The 18787-nt window shown below is 31.8% G+C and overlaps 1 protein-coding gene across 2 annotated transcripts; it reads right to left on the reverse strand.

Annotated features, from left to right (window-relative positions):
* Positions 1-4773: 4773 nt before the first annotated feature.
* On the reverse strand, positions 4774-18504 carry LOC111716093 (opioid-binding protein/cell adhesion molecule). 2 transcript variants are annotated; one of them, XM_023491508.1, is made up of 11 exons: positions 18352-18504; positions 17071-17117; positions 15828-15864; positions 15373-15427; positions 11950-12155; positions 10768-11265; positions 10323-10450; positions 9582-9695; positions 7093-7168; positions 6735-6792; positions 4774-6306 (listed from the first exon to the last, which is right to left on the reverse strand). In XM_023491508.1, exons 1-11 carry the CDS (start codon positions 18401-18403, stop codon positions 6195-6197), a joined length of 1383 nt encoding a protein of 460 aa, XP_023347276.1. In that variant the 5' UTR covers positions 18404-18504; the 3' UTR covers positions 4774-6194. The 2 variants fall into 2 exon arrangements, with proteins under 2 accessions (XP_023347276.1, XP_023347275.1); XM_023491507.1 differs by having other exon boundaries at positions 6723-6792.
* Positions 18505-18787: the final 283 nt, after the last annotated feature.

Raw genomic sequence — 18787 nt, forward strand, 5'->3', positions numbered from 1 at the left:
ATGCTTGAGGACGATGTTCAAGTCGTAGATTTATTCAAAACTATAGAAAAAACTAAATGTGATACATCTAATGACTTTAATTTTGATCTAGGTTTATCTCGATTCTCTTGAAAACACCTTTTCCCTAATTAAACATTAGAAAGTCGGTGCACAGTGCGCTTTGCAGTAAATAACTAACTTTTGTGAGAAAAATATTTAATAATTAAAAGCTTGCAAGCTCTTGTTAAATTTTTTTCCTCGATCTTAAAAATCATTCACTCATCCTTGTCATCCAACTAAAGAATTTAAAAGTCTAAAAAAGATTTGTTACCTCAATACATTTTTATGGTAAATTGCAGTAATAAAGGCGACTTCCTTTTATTGAACTTTCAGATATTTAGAATAATGCCAAATTCAATTATTAATATTTTCTTTAAGTTAATGAGATAATCCTAGATGATATAAACATTGATTTTGATAAATATGATTGTGATGTTGTAGAATATATCAGTGGTTTTGTTGTTAAAAGTGTTGGCATTCACATATCTTGTAATATTTGTTTTAAATTTGCTCTAAAGCATGCCAGCGACAAACACACTAAAAATAATTGGATAAATTTCAAAGAAAAATACTGCCTAAATCATCCTCAAAAAGAAATTGTGGACATTTGTAAGTGTGCAGAAGCAGAGCTTAAAACCTCCCTAAATTTTGAAAATTGCATGAAAAAATTGTTTTTTCAGAAAATGACTCAAAAAGTTGTCAATCAATTTACATTCTGATGTCCCAATTTTTTTGATCAAATGTATCTTGTCCCTGGGCATGACCCTGAACACCGTTATAATCTTCTAGTAAAACTTGTCAAAAAATATCTTGCCATAAGAGTTCATAAATTTATCAAAAATCATAATGTAGAAACAAAAAAAAAAGTCAGGAAGAAGTTTACAAAGCTTGTTCATTTTAGAAATGAATAAATGATATTTAATGATATGCTTGTATTCTTTACTTAAAGACACTTTTTGTTTTGTTTTTAAATTTTTCTTTAGATTTTTGGTGTAAAGATACTGGATATCCAAACAAACATGGGAATTATATGTAAATGATAAACAGACAAAAGATTAAATAAAGAAAATTAGTCTTGGGCTTTCCAAAATGTGGTAATTTGGTATGCAATTTTCACACATTTCCACTTATTTCAGTTTTCAATTTGTTTAAAAAATGATATAGGAAACTTTCTATTTTTGAAGATACATAAAAGATGAATTATTTTGAATTCTTAGCTTTTAAAAGTAAAAATAACCTCAGATAGGTCATTGTAAATCAAATGAAGATTCCTAATTCAATATTTGTTGGGACACTCGAGTAACCGAGTACATATACTAGAGTTTAGTTAATAAAGGTTTTTAATTATAATTTTACAAAATCGAAAATTTTCTTTTTATTCTTATTCTGGTTTTTTAGCTTTATGATAGTAGCTATAAAGGGCGCTGCACAAACTTAGTTTCTAATTTGCAAAAAAGATTGAGATAGCCCCCTACTGTACGCCCACTGTGCATCTTGTACAAAAAGGTTCCGGCATTGAGCATTTTCAAACGACGCGTACCGGCTTATCAGACGCCCGTACGCGTCAACCCTGCTTCCTGTCTAGTTGTTCCATGCTTTCAGCCTGAAAGGGAGTTCAAAGTGTACAATTCGTGTAAATGTTCACAAATGATACACAGTACATGCTAATACAGTATAATCCCTGGAAATATACTTCAACATTTTTTTGTTTTACAAAGTTGTTAAAGTGAGTGTTCGCGAAAAATGAAAGGGGGTATAGGCTTACGGCGTTAAATAATCGCTTTTGATCGCTACTAATCTTTCTTCTATCTGTTGCGTCTATAATGAGAAAATTGTTAAAAAACGTCTCATACCGAAGAACGTAGATTCCTTACAAATTCAGAAAGTTGCAACATATGACTCAGATCGTAACAAAATCAATTTAATTCCAAACAAAGCATTCAGATATTGCAACTTATAGTCATCGATTATTTTTCGACGCATGCGTATATAGTTAATATTTCATAGTGTTTTTTACTTTCTATGATCCGAGAGTGACTTTAGAAAACATTCATTCTTGTTTCGAGAATTTTGATAATGAAGACGACATTTTACATTGAAGACGAATTACCTGTACGGCGCGCAGTAAAGCTAAGGTAAAGAGGAACTGAGGATACCCAGAGAAGAAGAAGAACAGGGAAGAAACCAGCAATAGTTTGAAACAAAACTAGGAAAAAAGGGAAGGGAAATTATGAAATATCAACTATATACAAATGCGTTGAAAAGTAATCGATGACTATAGGATTTAAAGTATATCTAAATTATTTGTTTGATATTAATTTGATTTTTTTACGATCCAAGTCGTATGTTACAACTTCCTCTATTTGTATGACTTCGTTCTTCGGTATGAGACGTTTTTAACAATTTTCTCCACATAGACGCAACAGATAGAAGTAAGATTAGTAGCTATCAGAAGCGACTATTTATCACCGTAAGTCTATACACCCTTTCATTTTTCGCGAACACTCCCTTTAAATAAATTTTAACGTGTGTATTTGCTAAAGTTGACTTAAAATTATGATTTTATCAAACATCAAAACGTAAAAATCCTTGTTTATAAATTGAATACGTAAAAAATTGGTCCAGGGCCCAAAAGGTTATATATAGCACAAATGTGTGAAGTACGCCTGCAGTATGGAAACAGTACAACAAAATGGCTGTTTTACACTTTTTTGAATCAATTCCTCTCTATGTTAATCTTTGCATTTGTGTTTTCTCCGGAGAATTCTGACAAAATTAATAAATATCTAAATTGTTCACTTACTGCTATAAAAAGGGGGATGATAAAAACCAATTTTGCCTTAATTGTTGTGTTTATTAATGAAATGCCCGTGTTTTGGCTAAAATTAAAATTTATACCCTTAATTATTTGTGTTGAACATGAGTTGAAATATTAAATAGATTTAATTTTAGATTGCGGAATTGTGTGTCGTATGCTTGATTAATATACACTAATCATATTTTTCACCTAAGTATTGAATTATTTAAATCTTAATTATTATTTGACATTAATCTTAATTTCTTTTTATGTTATAAATGGAAGCAAAACATTAGAAAGGGGTTACACTACTATCCATGCAATGAAAAATAGTTGATATATGTATGTATACAAAAAAAGCATTATCTTTTGTCTACTTAACACAAAATATTTGCACAAAATCCCAGCAAATAAAATGATTCGCAAGACAAAAACACGATAAAATAAATTTTATATATTATAAAACGTAAAATAAATGTTTATTTTCAACTTTAAATGTTAAATCTTCTTAATCTTGAATATTCCAAGTTCTACGGATAAAAACTTTAATGTAAAACTTGAGCCTGGTATTTTTTACAGATTATATAAATGTCTATAAAATATTTAAAACTTTTTTGATCAGTCTTTTTAAATGAATATTTGATCAACACTTCTGTTGAAAATTATGTAACATGAAATCTAAATTTTTTTTCTATTTTAACCTTTCAAAAACATTAAAGAGCTTTTGTTCCAAACATTATATCACAGCTGAGACAGATAAGACATGAATTGTAGAAGAGGATTAGCAGATTGTATATATTTCAACCTAAAGCGATAGTTCTGATTTGTTCCTAAAGAATTGTTGAATGAGAAGACGACTGTTAGATCTAAGTTCTAATTTCGAAAAGTCAATAAACATAAAACATTAAACACTGTACTACATCATAGTAGAAAGCGTGCACAAACATGTCATCATGCACAAAAGGAAAAAATACTGTACCTCTCCTGTCTTGTCTTTATAAACTGTGAAATACGTCCAAAATCAATATTTAGATTTTATGGAACTATTTTTAATAAAAGTTCGAGTTGTTTATTCAGGTTTTTCGTTTAAACGTTTCCAGGAATATACTGGAGGAAACGGCTTAGCGCCATCCAACTTTTATAAACTTCTAGTTTCCTAAGCTCAGGGGTTGCCGGAGGATTTTTTTAATGTTTAAAAGCAAGAATATAAAGTGAAATTGAAAAATGTATTTATTTATATTAAAAAATGATCTGAGCCTCATTTTCAAAGCTCTCAACTTTAAATGTATATTTTTAAACCTTGAAATAGCGGAGCAACTGAAATAGTTATATTCAATATATTTACCAAACATTTTTACCATAAAACTCTAGAAATTATATGATGATCATAAAATGTACATACATTAAAAATATACAAATTGAATTTTAAAAAAAAGATACCAGAGGCGCATACAGGGGAGGGGGCTATTGAGACTCAGTCCCCCCCCCCCTGGACCAGTTAAATCTCAGTGTGCTGAGCCACCTGGAAAGCCCCCCCCTGGACTAATTCCTGAATACCTGAAAGATACAATTTTCAATCTAAAAAATGTACAAGTTAAATATATTTTGATATTAATTAAAATCATGGACAAACCTGGAAAAATATAATGTTCAGGAGTAATTTAAAAATTGGGTTAGGCTAATAATTTTTGCCGGAATACTTGGTAAAAAAAAACACAATTTTTGAACTTTCAATTCTTCTTAGGTTTTAATTTCTAAAAATAAGATTGTTGTCTTAAAATAAATAAATAAATATTTTTCTTTTAAAAATCAAAACTGTTTTCCACTGAAACAAAATGCTGAAAACTATTCTCATGAGATTATCAACAACTTTTCAAAACATGAAGTCCATTACATTTTATGTTTTTACTTATTGACTAAAGGCTTTAATTTTTTTGTTGTTGAAAACCCAACAAAAGATGTATAATTGGATATATAAAACAAAAGAATTTTTTATAATTTTAACGGTACACAAACTGAACAGTTTAAAGTTTTGAATGCATTTAGAATCAAAAAGTTCATAGCATTAATATCGATGCTAAACATATATTGGTAAGGACACTTTGTCTTTGAAAAAGTGGAACTACAAAATGCAATATCTAAAGAATTTTTTTAAAATGATTAAAAATTGTGTGATAATTAATTTGTTTTTGTCAAAGGTGCCAATTTAAAATCAGTCTACTTTTAAAGACAACTGAATGTACTTTTGAGCAAAACTAAATTATTTATATGTCACCAATCGTTCAAAAACATAAACTCAATCTAAAATCCCATAAACTACATTCTTTCATTTCAAAATTAGACAATCAATTAAAAAAGTCAATTAATTATTAATATTGGTCCATTGCTGCTGTTTCAGATTGTCAGCGAAAATTTAAGCAAAAACCCTTCTATCTCTGAAATGTTCGGTTTGTACTAAGAAATGAAAAATATACAGTAAGACCATTACAACTCTGGAATAACGCTTAATGTTAAAAATTAATCATTAAAATGAATTATAGCAAATGTCAAAATAAATTCAGATCCGGGCTGAAACCCCATTTTACAATCAGAGGACTTGAAACTCCAGGCTGATGAAAGGAGCCTAAAGTTTTCTCTAAAACTCCTGATTTGATTTGGACTATTTTAAGTCGAACAGTCATCTTCCTAATCCACAGTTCTATGGCCCTACTGTGTAGTGTGTAGAATGTAGATCCATTACTAACACGCGCACGCCGGGCAGGGATATTAGAAATGTAAGCAATATTTTCATTAAAAGTGGTAAAACAAGTTATAAAAATTATACTTGATATCCATTGTGTGTCAAAAACATGTTAAAAATTTTCGTGTATTTTTTCCTGGGACCGAATTTAATCAACTTGACCTGCTACCGCCAGTTCAAATTGAATTACCGATTTAAATTCATCCTGAATCTTTAATTTTAATCGGTGGTTCAGAATTAAGCCAGCAGTAAATAGTTCTGCGATGCAGCTCACATTCATTAAACTTGGTCCCTGAAGCTGAAGCTGACACTGAAAAATTTATTAACTGATTAGATGAACAGTTTAGAATCGTGGCGACCAATGATATGGTCTAAAGAAGCCGTTATCTTATCATATTCATAAGATTATTAGCAAGTAAATTCTTTTTAAATCTTATAAATTGATTAGAATGTTTTCTGTTTTTGGTTGATATCAACATACTGATGAAGGTAGACTAGCTGATGGTTGATATTGTATAGCTACTTTGTTTCAACTGTTGATATCAACAGTTAGATAAATGTAGACTAGAAGGTATGAAGCTACGCTAATGGTTGATATTGTATCTACACATCTACTGTTTAAAGGTAGATATTAACATGTAGATAAATGTAGACTAGAAGGTAGGGAGCTATGGTGCTGATGGTTAAAGTTATCCTGGAGAAATGAATGTACTGACTATTTGAACCACTTCTAAACAGTACACAGTTAATCTATGGAAATCTAAGTCGAAACTTTTGAATAAGATGAGAAATTCCTAATATACCAAGTCAACAGCCTAAGCAAATATGAAACGATTAAGTGCTAAACCAACAAAAAAATAATCCGAAAAGAATCAAAAGATATGAATTTCTGAAAGAATTACCAACACAAAAGAATTATCAATACTTCTGTGGCCGAATTTAAAGAATTTGAGCGGCGGTTTAGATTTAAGCCGCGGTTTAAATATGGTTAGTTCCACTTAAAATTGTATCAAATGTTGCAAGATTTAAGCCGGCGCTTAAGTTAAACCGGGTTTTGGCGGATTTATACCGCGGCTAAAATTCTTTAAATTCCATCTCGGGATTTTTTATTTATTAAAGATATGATATTATAGATTCTAGATTTACTGTGAGTTCTGCCTAAAGAAAAGAAGATTTTTAAAGTGTCCCTCATTTGTGTCCACAATTGTATCAGTTTCTAAATAAAATAAAATATTTAAAAATGATTATCTTGGTATCAACCATTAGACGGATTCATGTAATTCCTATTGGATATCCCCCCTGATTGTCATCCCAACCATGGATGAATTTAATTAAAAGAACAAGCACTTGTCCTCAAATTGTCAGTGCCCATATTGGATATCGGGATCAAGCATTAAAGATTAACGATACTACATGCCTAAAAGTTTTCAGTTCAGTGTAGCTATTTGAATCATTATCATGGTTTGAGAAATGTATTACATTTACATAACGCATGAATTGTTTTGCTTTTTTTTACCTGATTTGTATGTTTTGAAAAGTACAGGTTTACTGAGTCTACTCACACCGAAGAAGTTCTTGGATTCAACTTGAACCTGAAAATTAAAGGGAATGTTAGCGAAATTTAAAGTGACACTCACAGTGCCAATTTTCAACAGGTACTGCACTTAAAACCTTTACCTGATGCTTTATTTTGTAAAATTCTATATGTTTTCCTGCAGGAAAAAGAAAAACCACAGTTGAAAATAAATTAGTTTTTAAAATTATAAACATTGATATCTAAGTCATACGCTTTCAAGGGTACCTTTGAGAATCGGGCATTTCCATCACTTAAGCTTAAATAATAAGGGTCGAACCTTGTTGGAATGAGAAAGGTTTTTTTCCATTTAAAGGATTTGAATCGTAATTCAACTCTAGTTTTCTAGTTTCTTTGCAACATGATGAACTAGGTTTATAATATCAAAGTCCTACGACATTAAGTAGCAAATATAAGGACCAGAAAATTGGAGTTTGAGACAAGTGTATTCATTTCCTTTAACGAAACAAATGGGGATTTTAGATAAATACTCTGTTTGAAATTCTGACTAAATATAAAGCTATCTCCTAACAATTTTAATGAGAACTAATTCCGAAAGATCTTTGTTTTGCTAAGTTTAAGTTAACAATATTTTCCACAATTTCTCTTAATTTTGAAAATTGAATTTAAAAGATAAGAGTTTCCTGCGCTTTAATTATATTTTAGGTATTTGATTAACAATAAGATTTTAAACACAATATTTATAAACGCCTAGCTGCAAGATTAGTAAAATTTTCTGAAATTTTAATCTAAATATTAAATATTGCAAATCCATTTGATAAAAATATTTTGTTCCAGTTTTTAGGAGCATCTAATATTTAGCTGTTTAGTAAATTGGTCTCGCATTGACAAATATAGATTTTGGGAATTTAGTTTCAAATTAAGAGAATTTGACATTTTAAGAAACGCAGACAATAATAAAAAACTTGGAACTATTGTAGTAGAAAAAGAATGGTGTTTAAAGGGACTGCAGACGATATTTCAAACCCCTTCATTAACATTTATACCTTAGTCTGATTAAAGGGACTGTATAGAAAAAATGAAAGGGGGTATAGGCTGAAACCTGAGAATCTCAGGAGTTGAACTATACCCATAAGACAGCTATCTGATGTTCCTGTCTCGAGATATTGACATAAAACTGTGTCAAAATTATACAAAACGTATATATATGTTAGATATACGTCCGTATCATGTAACCAGAACTCCCTCCAATGAGAGTGCAGTATACTGGTCACGTGATACAGACGGAGACACGTGATAATAATACTGCCTGCCATTGGTTGGGGTTCTGGTGACATGTTCCGGACGCATAAATAATATTAACAATTATATCTATTAAAAATGAAAAATTATTGAATTCAAATAATAATAGGATTTTCAGTTTTTGAGTTTTTCAGGCTCCTCTGGGATATCCTTGTTTTCAGATTGGTTGCGTATTTGTTAAATATGATCTGCTCAATATTACTAATCTCATACAAAATCTTACATATATACGTTTTGGTATAATTTTGACACAGTTTTATATCAATTTCTCGAGACAGGAATATCAGATAGAACTCTTATGTGTCTCAGTCAACTCCTGAGATTCTCAGGTTTCCGCCAATAAACCCTTTCATTTTTCCTTTACAGTCCCATTAAGATAAATGAAACATCCTTATTTTTCTTGATAAACATTTGTAATTTTCAATCGTGGTTTCTCTGTAAAAGTAAACTAATGCTGAATAGACAATGGGGAACTTGCAACATTTAAAAATATCTTTTCAAAATGACAATCTCTTACTTATTGTTACTCAGACCCGAGACAGATGTTTTAAGGGTACCATTGTGAATCGTGGGCATAACCTTTTTAAATGCAGGAGGCTCAGTTTAAAGTACGTGCGTAATCCCTTTAAGTGCACAGCTCCTGTAAAGGGATTCCTATACTCCTCATGCCAATTTATTTAGCATAATGTACAGAGATAACAAGTTTTAATATTATGTGTTGAAAATATCTTTAATAAACATTAAAAGCAGTTTTTATACCTAGAATGTACTTGTAAACAGCTACATGTAAGTAGGAAATATATATTATGTAAAATGTATGTCAGATTTTTAAAAAAGTTTAAGTTTAAGTGTTTTCAATAGTGCCTTCTCATGAGCAAAATTCTTCAATATTTTTTTAATATCCTATCTAAACCTCTGAGTCACTGACACATAGAGTTAAGTCCCAAACTTTAGTTTTCGATGTATCATATGTATTGTATACACCATACAAATACATATATGTTTCATAAGTTTGCGATGTATCATGTAAACACCATAAAGCATTGTTATCATATGCATTGTGCACACTTAACATGCAGATCGTTATGTAATTTAGAAGGCGGAGGATATTGAGGAAGCTAGTCATATGTGCTCTTAAATTTCCAAGAAAAACTACTGTTTTAGTATACCTGGTATTCTTGATCTTCTTCCAGACTCTGAAGTGTAAATGTCGTCTTCTCTACGTCAAGATTATCTGAAGATTTATGAATCACCAGCCTGGTCCAACCATTCTCAGTTAAGCTCTGGAACAGATGATATAGAATCTAATTTCATTTGACAATTTGCAACAGCAAGTTAGCAACCCTTATTATGCAAAATAATAAAAGTATAACTTTCTCTATAGGGTTACGATCGCAAACTACTTTACCTGTAATGGCCTAATGATTTTTGAAAATAACAATCAAAAGTTTAAAATTAGATATCTTGCCTTCAGAACAGGGATACTGATATACTCAATGCAAAGAAAAAAAAATCTTAAAGCTGCAAGGAACTAGACATTTAAGTAACAGATCATTTCAAATAGTCATCTATGAAGTCTAATTTTAGATTAACCTTGAAGTAAAGCATTGATGATGAATATATACATATAAATTTCTTTGTCTATTTAGTTATTGTATATCTTTTGTTTTTAAGGATGCTTCTCACAAATTCTGATTTAAAAAAATATTTAAGCTCAATTCTGCATTTTTTTGAGCAGATTTTTGTTGCAAAATTAAATGCAAATAATGTACAATTCCACAGAAAAAATGGTGTGGAGAAGAAAGAGCAGCAATAACTCATTTTGCATGGAAAATTAAAAATTTTACGTACAAAGTTTGAAACAATTTTTCCATTCTGCTAGTAATCTCCTTTGGACTGTTGTATTATACCTGTGTTTTCCTGTAGTACAGGATATGCTCGAGAATAGGTCTGTAGGACCTAACTGACCAGCTCACTGTATAAGCACCTTCACCTTCTTTTCTAACTTCATCCTCAACAATAGGCTCCTCAGGTTTACCTGATCATTTTTTTGTTAAAAAAAATGTTAAAATTTTTTTTTATTTACTATATTTAGTAATTGTTAATATCTCAAAAATGTACTAGAATACTCTATATGCAAAACGGCATAACTATGTGTATTGTAATGACATGTGTATGTTACTGCCAAAAAGGCTTAATTGAGAGATAAAGGACATTTTCTTGATGTGTTGTTTTAATGTAAATATGAATCTAAGTGAATCGCAGTGAACTGCTGTCACATCCAGGAATCCACTGAATTCCAATATCTTTGGTAAATTAAAATACAAAGATAATAAAAAATTATAAAGGAATTACCAGAAACAAGGATACGACTTTTGCCAGAGCCCAAACTGTTAAGTCCTTCACAAAAGTACTCTCCAAAGTCTATTTCATTCATATGATGAAAGGTTAGACTGTGATGGGTCTGATTACTCCTGAAACTCCTGACCCCTGGTTCAGGTTTAATCTCCTGGTTTGTGTTCTTAAACCATTTGATCTCTGGTTCTGGTTGAGCAAGAACTTTACATGAGAGCTCAACCTTTCTGCCAACTCCTCCAAGTACCCTGGGATATTCTGATTCTACTACAGGTGGATAGAGTACATCCATATTTATTATTGCACTGTCTGGTTCTCCTATACCATTATCAGCTGTACACTTGTACTCTCCAGCATGGAACCGGTTTATATTGTACACAGTGATACTTTGTCCCTCCTGCAGTAGCTCCCCGTCCTTTGTCCAGGTTACAGTTGGCACAGGGTTACCAGTTACTCCACACTTTAGGGTCACAGAGGTATCTTCTTTTACCATCACACCTTAAGTATAGAATATACAGTTTTCAATAAGTTAATGTACAAATTTTCCTTCTCAAAAAGAAAAATCATCAAACTTATAAATATAATCAAACGTCAAAGTTATAATTTGTCAGAGGTATAGGGAATGCAGGAAACATTGTGCGATGTACATGCTTTTTTCAATTATGAATCCTCTAAGGGAGTGTATGACCAGGTAACATTTTTCAACAGAGGGTGCAGTATTATAGAGAAAGATCTTAATAACAATGCAAAAGATTACGGTGTATAATAAAAATGTAAAAAATTTGATGGTTAACTAATGTATTGTTTAGGAACAGGTTGAGAAATAAAATTAACTCTTATCATTTAAAATAAGTAATTTAATTCAGTTGTCGGTTTCTGTATTAATTCATTGATCACAATTTTTGCAGTAGAATTCATTGAATTTTTATTGAAACAACAACAAACGTCTCATTTTTATAATACTGAACTCTTGGTTCAAATATGTTACCTAGCCGGTCTCTCCATTTAATACACTTTTATCTAACAGAAACAATTCTCCTCCAAAAATGTTGATATTTCTGAATACACATTCCTTACAGTGTTAGAAAAAATTTGTCGCTTGATTGGAAAAGATGTTATGATCATTACGGGTAAAAATTGACTAGCTTTTATCCTGTCATACTTCCGCCACTCCATTCCTACCTCCTGAACTAGGTTCGGGAAATGTTGATGGAGGATGAAGTATATCAAGGCTGTGACGGATAGAGACTGGAACCTCTCTATCACTTTCAACCTCGCAATCATACTCTCCTCTATCCTCAAGCTCAAGATTCTTTATTACAAGATCAGTTCCTTTCAGCTCAAGTCTAGGGTCCCTTCTGACCTTCATTCCTCCAGCTGTTAACACCCTAAAGAAAAGGTCAATTGCAATTTGTCTGTTTTTGGTATACTCATAAAAAAGGCTGGAGACAAAGTCTGGACAGCATTTAAAAAGGTTGAAAAGGATAATTTGAAATGACTTTTATCAGTTGATAGATATTAATATGTGCTAACTGTCTGTGATAAACTTTTTGGGCCGCTTCAGAGTTTACCTAACCAATTCTTTTATTCTGGAGATTTAAATGTTTTGTATTTAGTCTTCGAGAATTGTACTAGATGAATTGCTTAAGAAACAAAACAGGACATCAATTTAAATAAGAAGATTGAATTAGTTCTGCTTAGTCTTATCCTTTGAGGTTAACCCTGCAGCTCTGTACTCAATTTCTTGCAAATTAATTATTTCTTTTTAATGTCTGAATATTAAGGGAGAACTGAAAACATGTCTTTTTATGATATTTTGAAGCTTGGTTTACTTATATATTTGTGCATATGCATTGAGTTGGGTTGAAAGTTTTCTGCTGTTGATGATTCTCCCTATATGTTGGCTAACACTAGACAAATAAGTTATTTACCATCAACTGGTACTTTAATTTGCATTATTTATTTTTGACAGGAACTCGGCTTTGATTGCACGAAATGATGGTTGACTGGCTATTAATATTTTTATTCTTATATATAAATATATGTGCATTGTGCAATGTGCATTATGCAAGCTTTATTGTTATAATTCTGGGTTGTCACCTTTCTCAGTTTGATATAAATTGCTAAGCATTGAAATTAGTTTTATTCAAGTACTAGTTAAACATGCAATACTGTCTTCGCTCACTCTAATTTCATAGAAACTAATTAATTTTTTTTATGAGTTTTTAAAATGTGAGGGGTACGTACATTTTGATAGAGCTTAAACCTTAAAAAGCAACGTTTGTAGGGGTATGATTCAACTCCATAATTTTGGAGATTTAATTGTGAAACCACTTGTTTGAAAGAAATTTCGAATTTTGCATAGTGGAAATAAAGTAGTATAATAATGCATAATTTTTTTAAAAATTGTGAAATCATTAAAATTAGTAAATTTCCACTGGGGAGTAGATTCAGTTGGTTTACTCTTAAGTATATCCTAAAGTTTATCCATGATATTTTCATAATCCCCTTTTACAAAACCTTATTTTAGACAGGCAAACCTTAATTAATCATTTCTGTATTTTAGCTTCTTTTCAGTATAAGTAATTAAGGCTGTATAAACTGTAAACTGTAGTAATTTGTAACAATTAGTGTGCTTATTTCCTCAATGGTTTTAACCATTATCAAATTCATGCTGATTTGCAAAATTATTTCATGTTTCTGGGATATAATCTTGCAAATTACAACTACATTTTTTTTCGTATTAATTCGCTTTGTAAATTGTCTTACTAAACCTTTCTTGAAGCTGTTAAAATCAATAAAACCTTTTGGAAATTTTTGGGATATCCTGTATTATCCAAAATACAAAGAACAGTACCCACTATGCACAGTATGGGTCAAGCTGGAATTGATCTGGAAAACTGTTTGACTACATTGCGCTCAGTAAGAATTACGTTAGTTCTTGAGTAACTGTGCATACCACTAATAACCTTAGACAAAGAAATTGAGGCTTTGCTAAAAGCTCTGATTTTCTAATCCCTTTATCTTTGGTTAGATCAAGTAATCTAAGTTTGAGATGTAAAAGGTTGCAAAGTTGTAGGAATTATAAATCAGATTTTGTGACAATGACTCAACTCTTTATATATAATTATTGATAACAATTTGAAGCTCACAGATAACGACCTTAAAATAATTTTTTTTTAATATAAGACTACCAACTCATACATAACGAGAGGAGAGAATATTAATAAAGACTGATGCTAATCAGTTTGAATTAACAAAAACTTGCATGAGGAAAAAATGAAGTATTTTCAGTCAACCTGAATATGCAGAATTTGTACTCATTGACCGAATGGACTGAATTTTTTTGTGGACATTCAGGGGTGGCCGGGGGATGCCGTGTCATAGGCTAAACAAATTTGAATATTCCAACTGTAGGGTGCAAGGAACTGCAGTCCCTTGAATATTCCACTGTAGAGTGCATGGAACTACAGTCCCTTGAATATTCCACTGTAGGGTTCAAGGAACTACAGTCCCTTGAATATTCCACTGTAGGGTGCATGGAACTACAGTCCCTTGAACATTCCACTGTAGGGTGCAAGGAACTACAGTTCCTTGAATATTCCACTGTAGGGTTCAAGGAACTACGGTTCCTTGAATATTAAACTGTAGGGTGCAAGGAACTACAGTCCCTTGAATATTCCACTGTAGGGAGCAAGGAACTACAGTTCCTTGAATATTCAACTGTAGGGTGCAAGGAACTGCAGTCCCTTGAATATTCCACTGTAGGGAGCAAGGAACTACAGTCCCTTCAATATTCAACTGTAGGGTGCAAAGAACTACAGTCCCTTGAATATTCCACTGTAGGGAGCAAGGAACTACAGTCCCTTGAATATTCCACTGTAGGGTGCAAGAAACTACAGTCCCGTGTATATTCCACTGTAGGGTGCGAGGAACTACAATCCCTTGAATATTCCACTGTAGGGTGCAAGGAACTACAGTCCCTTGTATATTCCACTGTACGGTGCAAGGAACTACAGTCCCTTGAATATTCAACTGTAGGGTGCAAGGAACTACTGTACCATGAATATTCCACTGTAGGGTGCATGGAACTACAGTCCCTTGTATATTCCACTGTACGGTGCAAGGAACTACAGTCCCTTGAATATTCAACTGTAGGGTGCAAGGAACTACAGTCCCTTGAATATTCCACTGTAGGGTGCAAGGAACTACAGTCCCTTGTATATTCAACTGTAGGGTGCATGGAACTGCAGTCCCTTGAATATTCAACGGTGATTTTTAAAAATTTTGATTACATATTTCTGTTGAGTATTGAAGGTGCTGATATTTAATACTTTTTAATTACAGAATCAAAGCCATCAAGAAAGGACTTGTTATCCCCAAGTATAAAGATGCGATAAAAAAGGTAGGGCTTTTTAATATGCAGTATAAACTCTAAGACTGTGGAAGAGGAACACAATTTATTAAGATAAAGTTTTGATTATATATATTCCGATAAACATGAAATACAGAATTTGTGCAGTGTGCACTGTGCACTGAACAACGGTGTTGGTAAAAGTATTAAAACACCTTCATACAACTAAAATGTCGTCTCTTTGTTTTTACCTTGCCCCCTGCTTCCAAAGAAGTATATTATCTCCTAGATCAACAACGGTGCACTCTAACAAAAATATCAAATTCTAATTCTTTAAGCTAAAACGATTTTAATTAATTTTTTAATCTGGATTCTACAGTTGAAAATGTTTGAACAAATATCTTAAAAAAACTAATTTTTTAACGAAAAATGTTTGTTTGAAGACACAGATAGTAATATAATAAAAAAAAACATTATTCCAAATAAAACAATAATATTTTTAAAAGTTTTAAAATTCTTTCAAAGAACTTAAAAAAGCTGTTAAAAAACATTGGAAGATATCAAGTAAACTATTTTAATGACCCAAATATAGTTGTTTAGATTTGTGCTAGGGAATATTTTATGACTCCTCTGTGGAGAATATGTTTAGATCTGTGCTAGGGCATATTTTATGACTCCTCTGTGGAGAATATGTTTTGAGATTTTCCTAATCGTAAATTTTCTCCTAACTTAGCCCTGTAAACCTGAAAATACAACGTTAACTCTGTTATGCCAGAAAATAAAGTAATAAAACGTAAAAATATGCTTCCTATTATATCTTTCTTCTTTTCTAACGAATTATCTTAATATTTTTGCTTGTAGAAAAAAATGTTAAATATTTTAAATTCATATTTGTGTTAACTAAAGAAGAAGAGTTTTAAAATTTAAACTTCAATTGAAAAAAATTTAGTTTATCCGGGGCGTTTGAATTAAGGGACTGCTAGGGTAATTTCAGTTGACCCTTTATGCAAAGTTTACAATGTCCGATTCACAAAGGTACCTTTAGAAGCTTTGTCTGATCAAGTATGAATTATACATCAAAGTTTTAATTTTAAAAACTAATTATTTTCAATTGTGGTTTCTCTACAAAGTTAAGACATTATCAGAAGTTTCACTAGAAAAACGACACTAATTATGATAAGATATAGGTTTAAAGGATACCGTTGTAAATCAGGGATGGCCATCTTTGCATGGAAGGTTTATTGAAATTACATTTACAGTCCCCCCTCCCCTCCTCCTTATCAATTTTGTAAATGCATCTCATATGTTACACAAGGATACAATTGGTCATGTGGCCGCAGCGCTCGGCCCCCTAGCCTATACTAGCCGCGGCGCTCGGCCCAGAAATTGTCTTAACCTAACCTAACCCTAAATTGGTATGAGGGGTGGGGAGGGGGGTGCCGGGTGGTGGATCCAAAAATCTTATACTAGGACGGAACCTGATATTTAGAACACACTTTACTAGAAAAATATATTTGTATTGTACTTTACATACAACAATAGCATCTAATCAACGCTATTATTTATCGTATGACCATATCACATAAATTTCATTAGAAGGGGATCATTCATTTGGCGTACAGCCCCGTTTTGCCTCATGTAGTCTGTAATTTACTGTACTGCTTGCCCAGGCTAGTTGAAATTCGGCCCGGTACATGAATAGAAGTGGAATATACCGTTTTTTTAACAACCATACAGAAAAGATTCCTAGGAATTGGATTTCTAGAAATGATGTTTCTAGCAGCTATATATGCACGTCTATGAATACTTTTACTTTAATAACCCTTTAAACCAAAAAAAAGTATTTTGTCCACTCCTGATATGTCAAAGACAGCTGTAAGTAGTTAAAAATATCACCCCCCCCCACATACCGCCCCAACCCCCATATTAAAAAAAAGATAAATTTTTACCTCTCCTCTTGATGTAATTTGAGTATCTCTGCCTGTATTTGGAAACCCTGGGACATTTTTCAAAATTAGAATTTTAATAGAAAATAGATTAAAGGAATTCATAAGTATCCTTAATCACATGAGTTTTTTAAAATTTGTTTGGCGATTTACTTTGACAGTTTAAAAAAAAGGAATATGACTTCACACACAAAGCTTGATGTACGTAGATTTAAAATTTTCCATTTCCTGAATCCCCCTTTTGTGTTTATTAATAACTAATTTTGAGAAATTAATGTTCATGACTGTAATTTTTACTCTTCATTATTGCAAGTAACATCTTAATAAATTAATGCAATTCCTTCTGCAACCAGACCCCCCCCCCCCTTTAGACTCAGATTGTGTGTACAAAAAGGGCACTGTCAATAAAATATGTCTGTGATACAGGTAATACAAAATAGTAAAGCTCCCCCCCCCCCTTGAGATTCACTACTCAAATAAATGGTCTTTTAGATTTATCAAATTGTACAAAAAATCTGATCATTTTATGTTTTTCCTTGACCAAATATTGGTGAATTCACATTGAGAACTAAATCTAATGTGTACATCCAAGAAAAATAAATGCAAGAGCAAAAATTGGCTTGGTTTGTAAGTTGTTTAGCTCTGTGCCCATAAAGAAATATATGCAAAAAGCACATTTAAGTTTCTCCCATGGTCTGATTTAGAGATAGAGTTTTCAAAACATCTATAAATTATCTTACAATCATGATAAACAGATTTGGTAATTCGTGTATTAAATGCCTGTTGGTTTTTCACTATTTTCCTAAAAATCGACCCATAATTGTTAAGATTATGGCTAAAAATAAGAAAAATAATTTTTATCTTTGGCTCTCATTCAAAAATACATAAAGATATCAATAGTGATTAAAATGGTGAATTTGTTTATCATGGCCTTAAAGATAATTTACAAACGTTTTAAAAAGTCGATATGCACCTAAAGCTGACCGTGGGAGAAGCTGAATTGTGCTTTTTGAACATATTTCTGTTTGCGCATAAAGCTAAATAATGCCACAAAATTAAATTTTCCCTGACCTGATGATGTAAACCTTTCACATCGTGTTGCACAGATATAGGGATTAAAAAAATCAGAGTTTGTGGTAAAAAGTCAATAAATAAATGTATTTTTTAAGGATTAGTGAGGGGGGGGGGGTGAGATCAATGAATTACATTTTAGGAAAGAAGCTCAAAAAATTATTACATAAACCTGCTCTTGATAACAACTTTTAAGAAAATTAATTTTTGTACCTTGCGTAGAAATGAAATGTGTAAGTAAAAAGAACACATTGTAAAACCTCATTTTTTCACACTTTTACTTTTCTGACGATTCAATTTCTTAATATGATAGTGTCAATTTTTACATCATTATAATTTCTTGTCATAACCTTTCTTTCTGATAATACAACATTAACTGTTGCTTTCACCGGGTAAAACCTCAACCATCCCCCCCACACTCCACCGTCCTCGGTGGTAAAACTAATTATTTCGTACGGTACCGACTGAGAAAGCGGGACGGTACAAAACACCGGCTAAAAACTTACGAAGATATTTTTTTTAAATACAGGGTTACCCTGCTACTGTACACACAAAGGAGGAAACTTCATCGACATTTATTCTGTCTTATTTCTTACATTGTTGTTCCCCGTGCGCATCTCTCAGTTTCAACTTCCTGATTTTCATTCTT

The sequence above is a fragment of the Eurytemora carolleeae genome, unplaced genomic scaffold, assembly GCF_000591075.1.
Source record: "Eurytemora carolleeae unplaced genomic scaffold, Eaff_2.0 scaffold1958, whole genome shotgun sequence".
Lineage (NCBI taxonomy): Eukaryota > Metazoa > Arthropoda > Copepoda > Calanoida > Temoridae > Eurytemora > Eurytemora carolleeae.

Coding starts and splice junctions, on each gene's coding strand:
- LOC111716093 (XM_023491507.1), bottom strand. CDS start 18,403: ATGAGGTTTTACAATGTGTTCTTTTTACTTACACATTTCATTTCTACG. Junction 15,865..17,070: donor AAATTACATCAAGAGGAGAG/GTAAAAATTTAT, acceptor TTGTATTTTCAG/GTTTACAGGGCTAAGTTAGG. Junction 11,266..11,949: donor TCCCGAACCTAGTTCAGGAG/GTAGGAATGGAG, acceptor TCTATACTTAAG/GTGTGATGGTAAAAGAAGAT.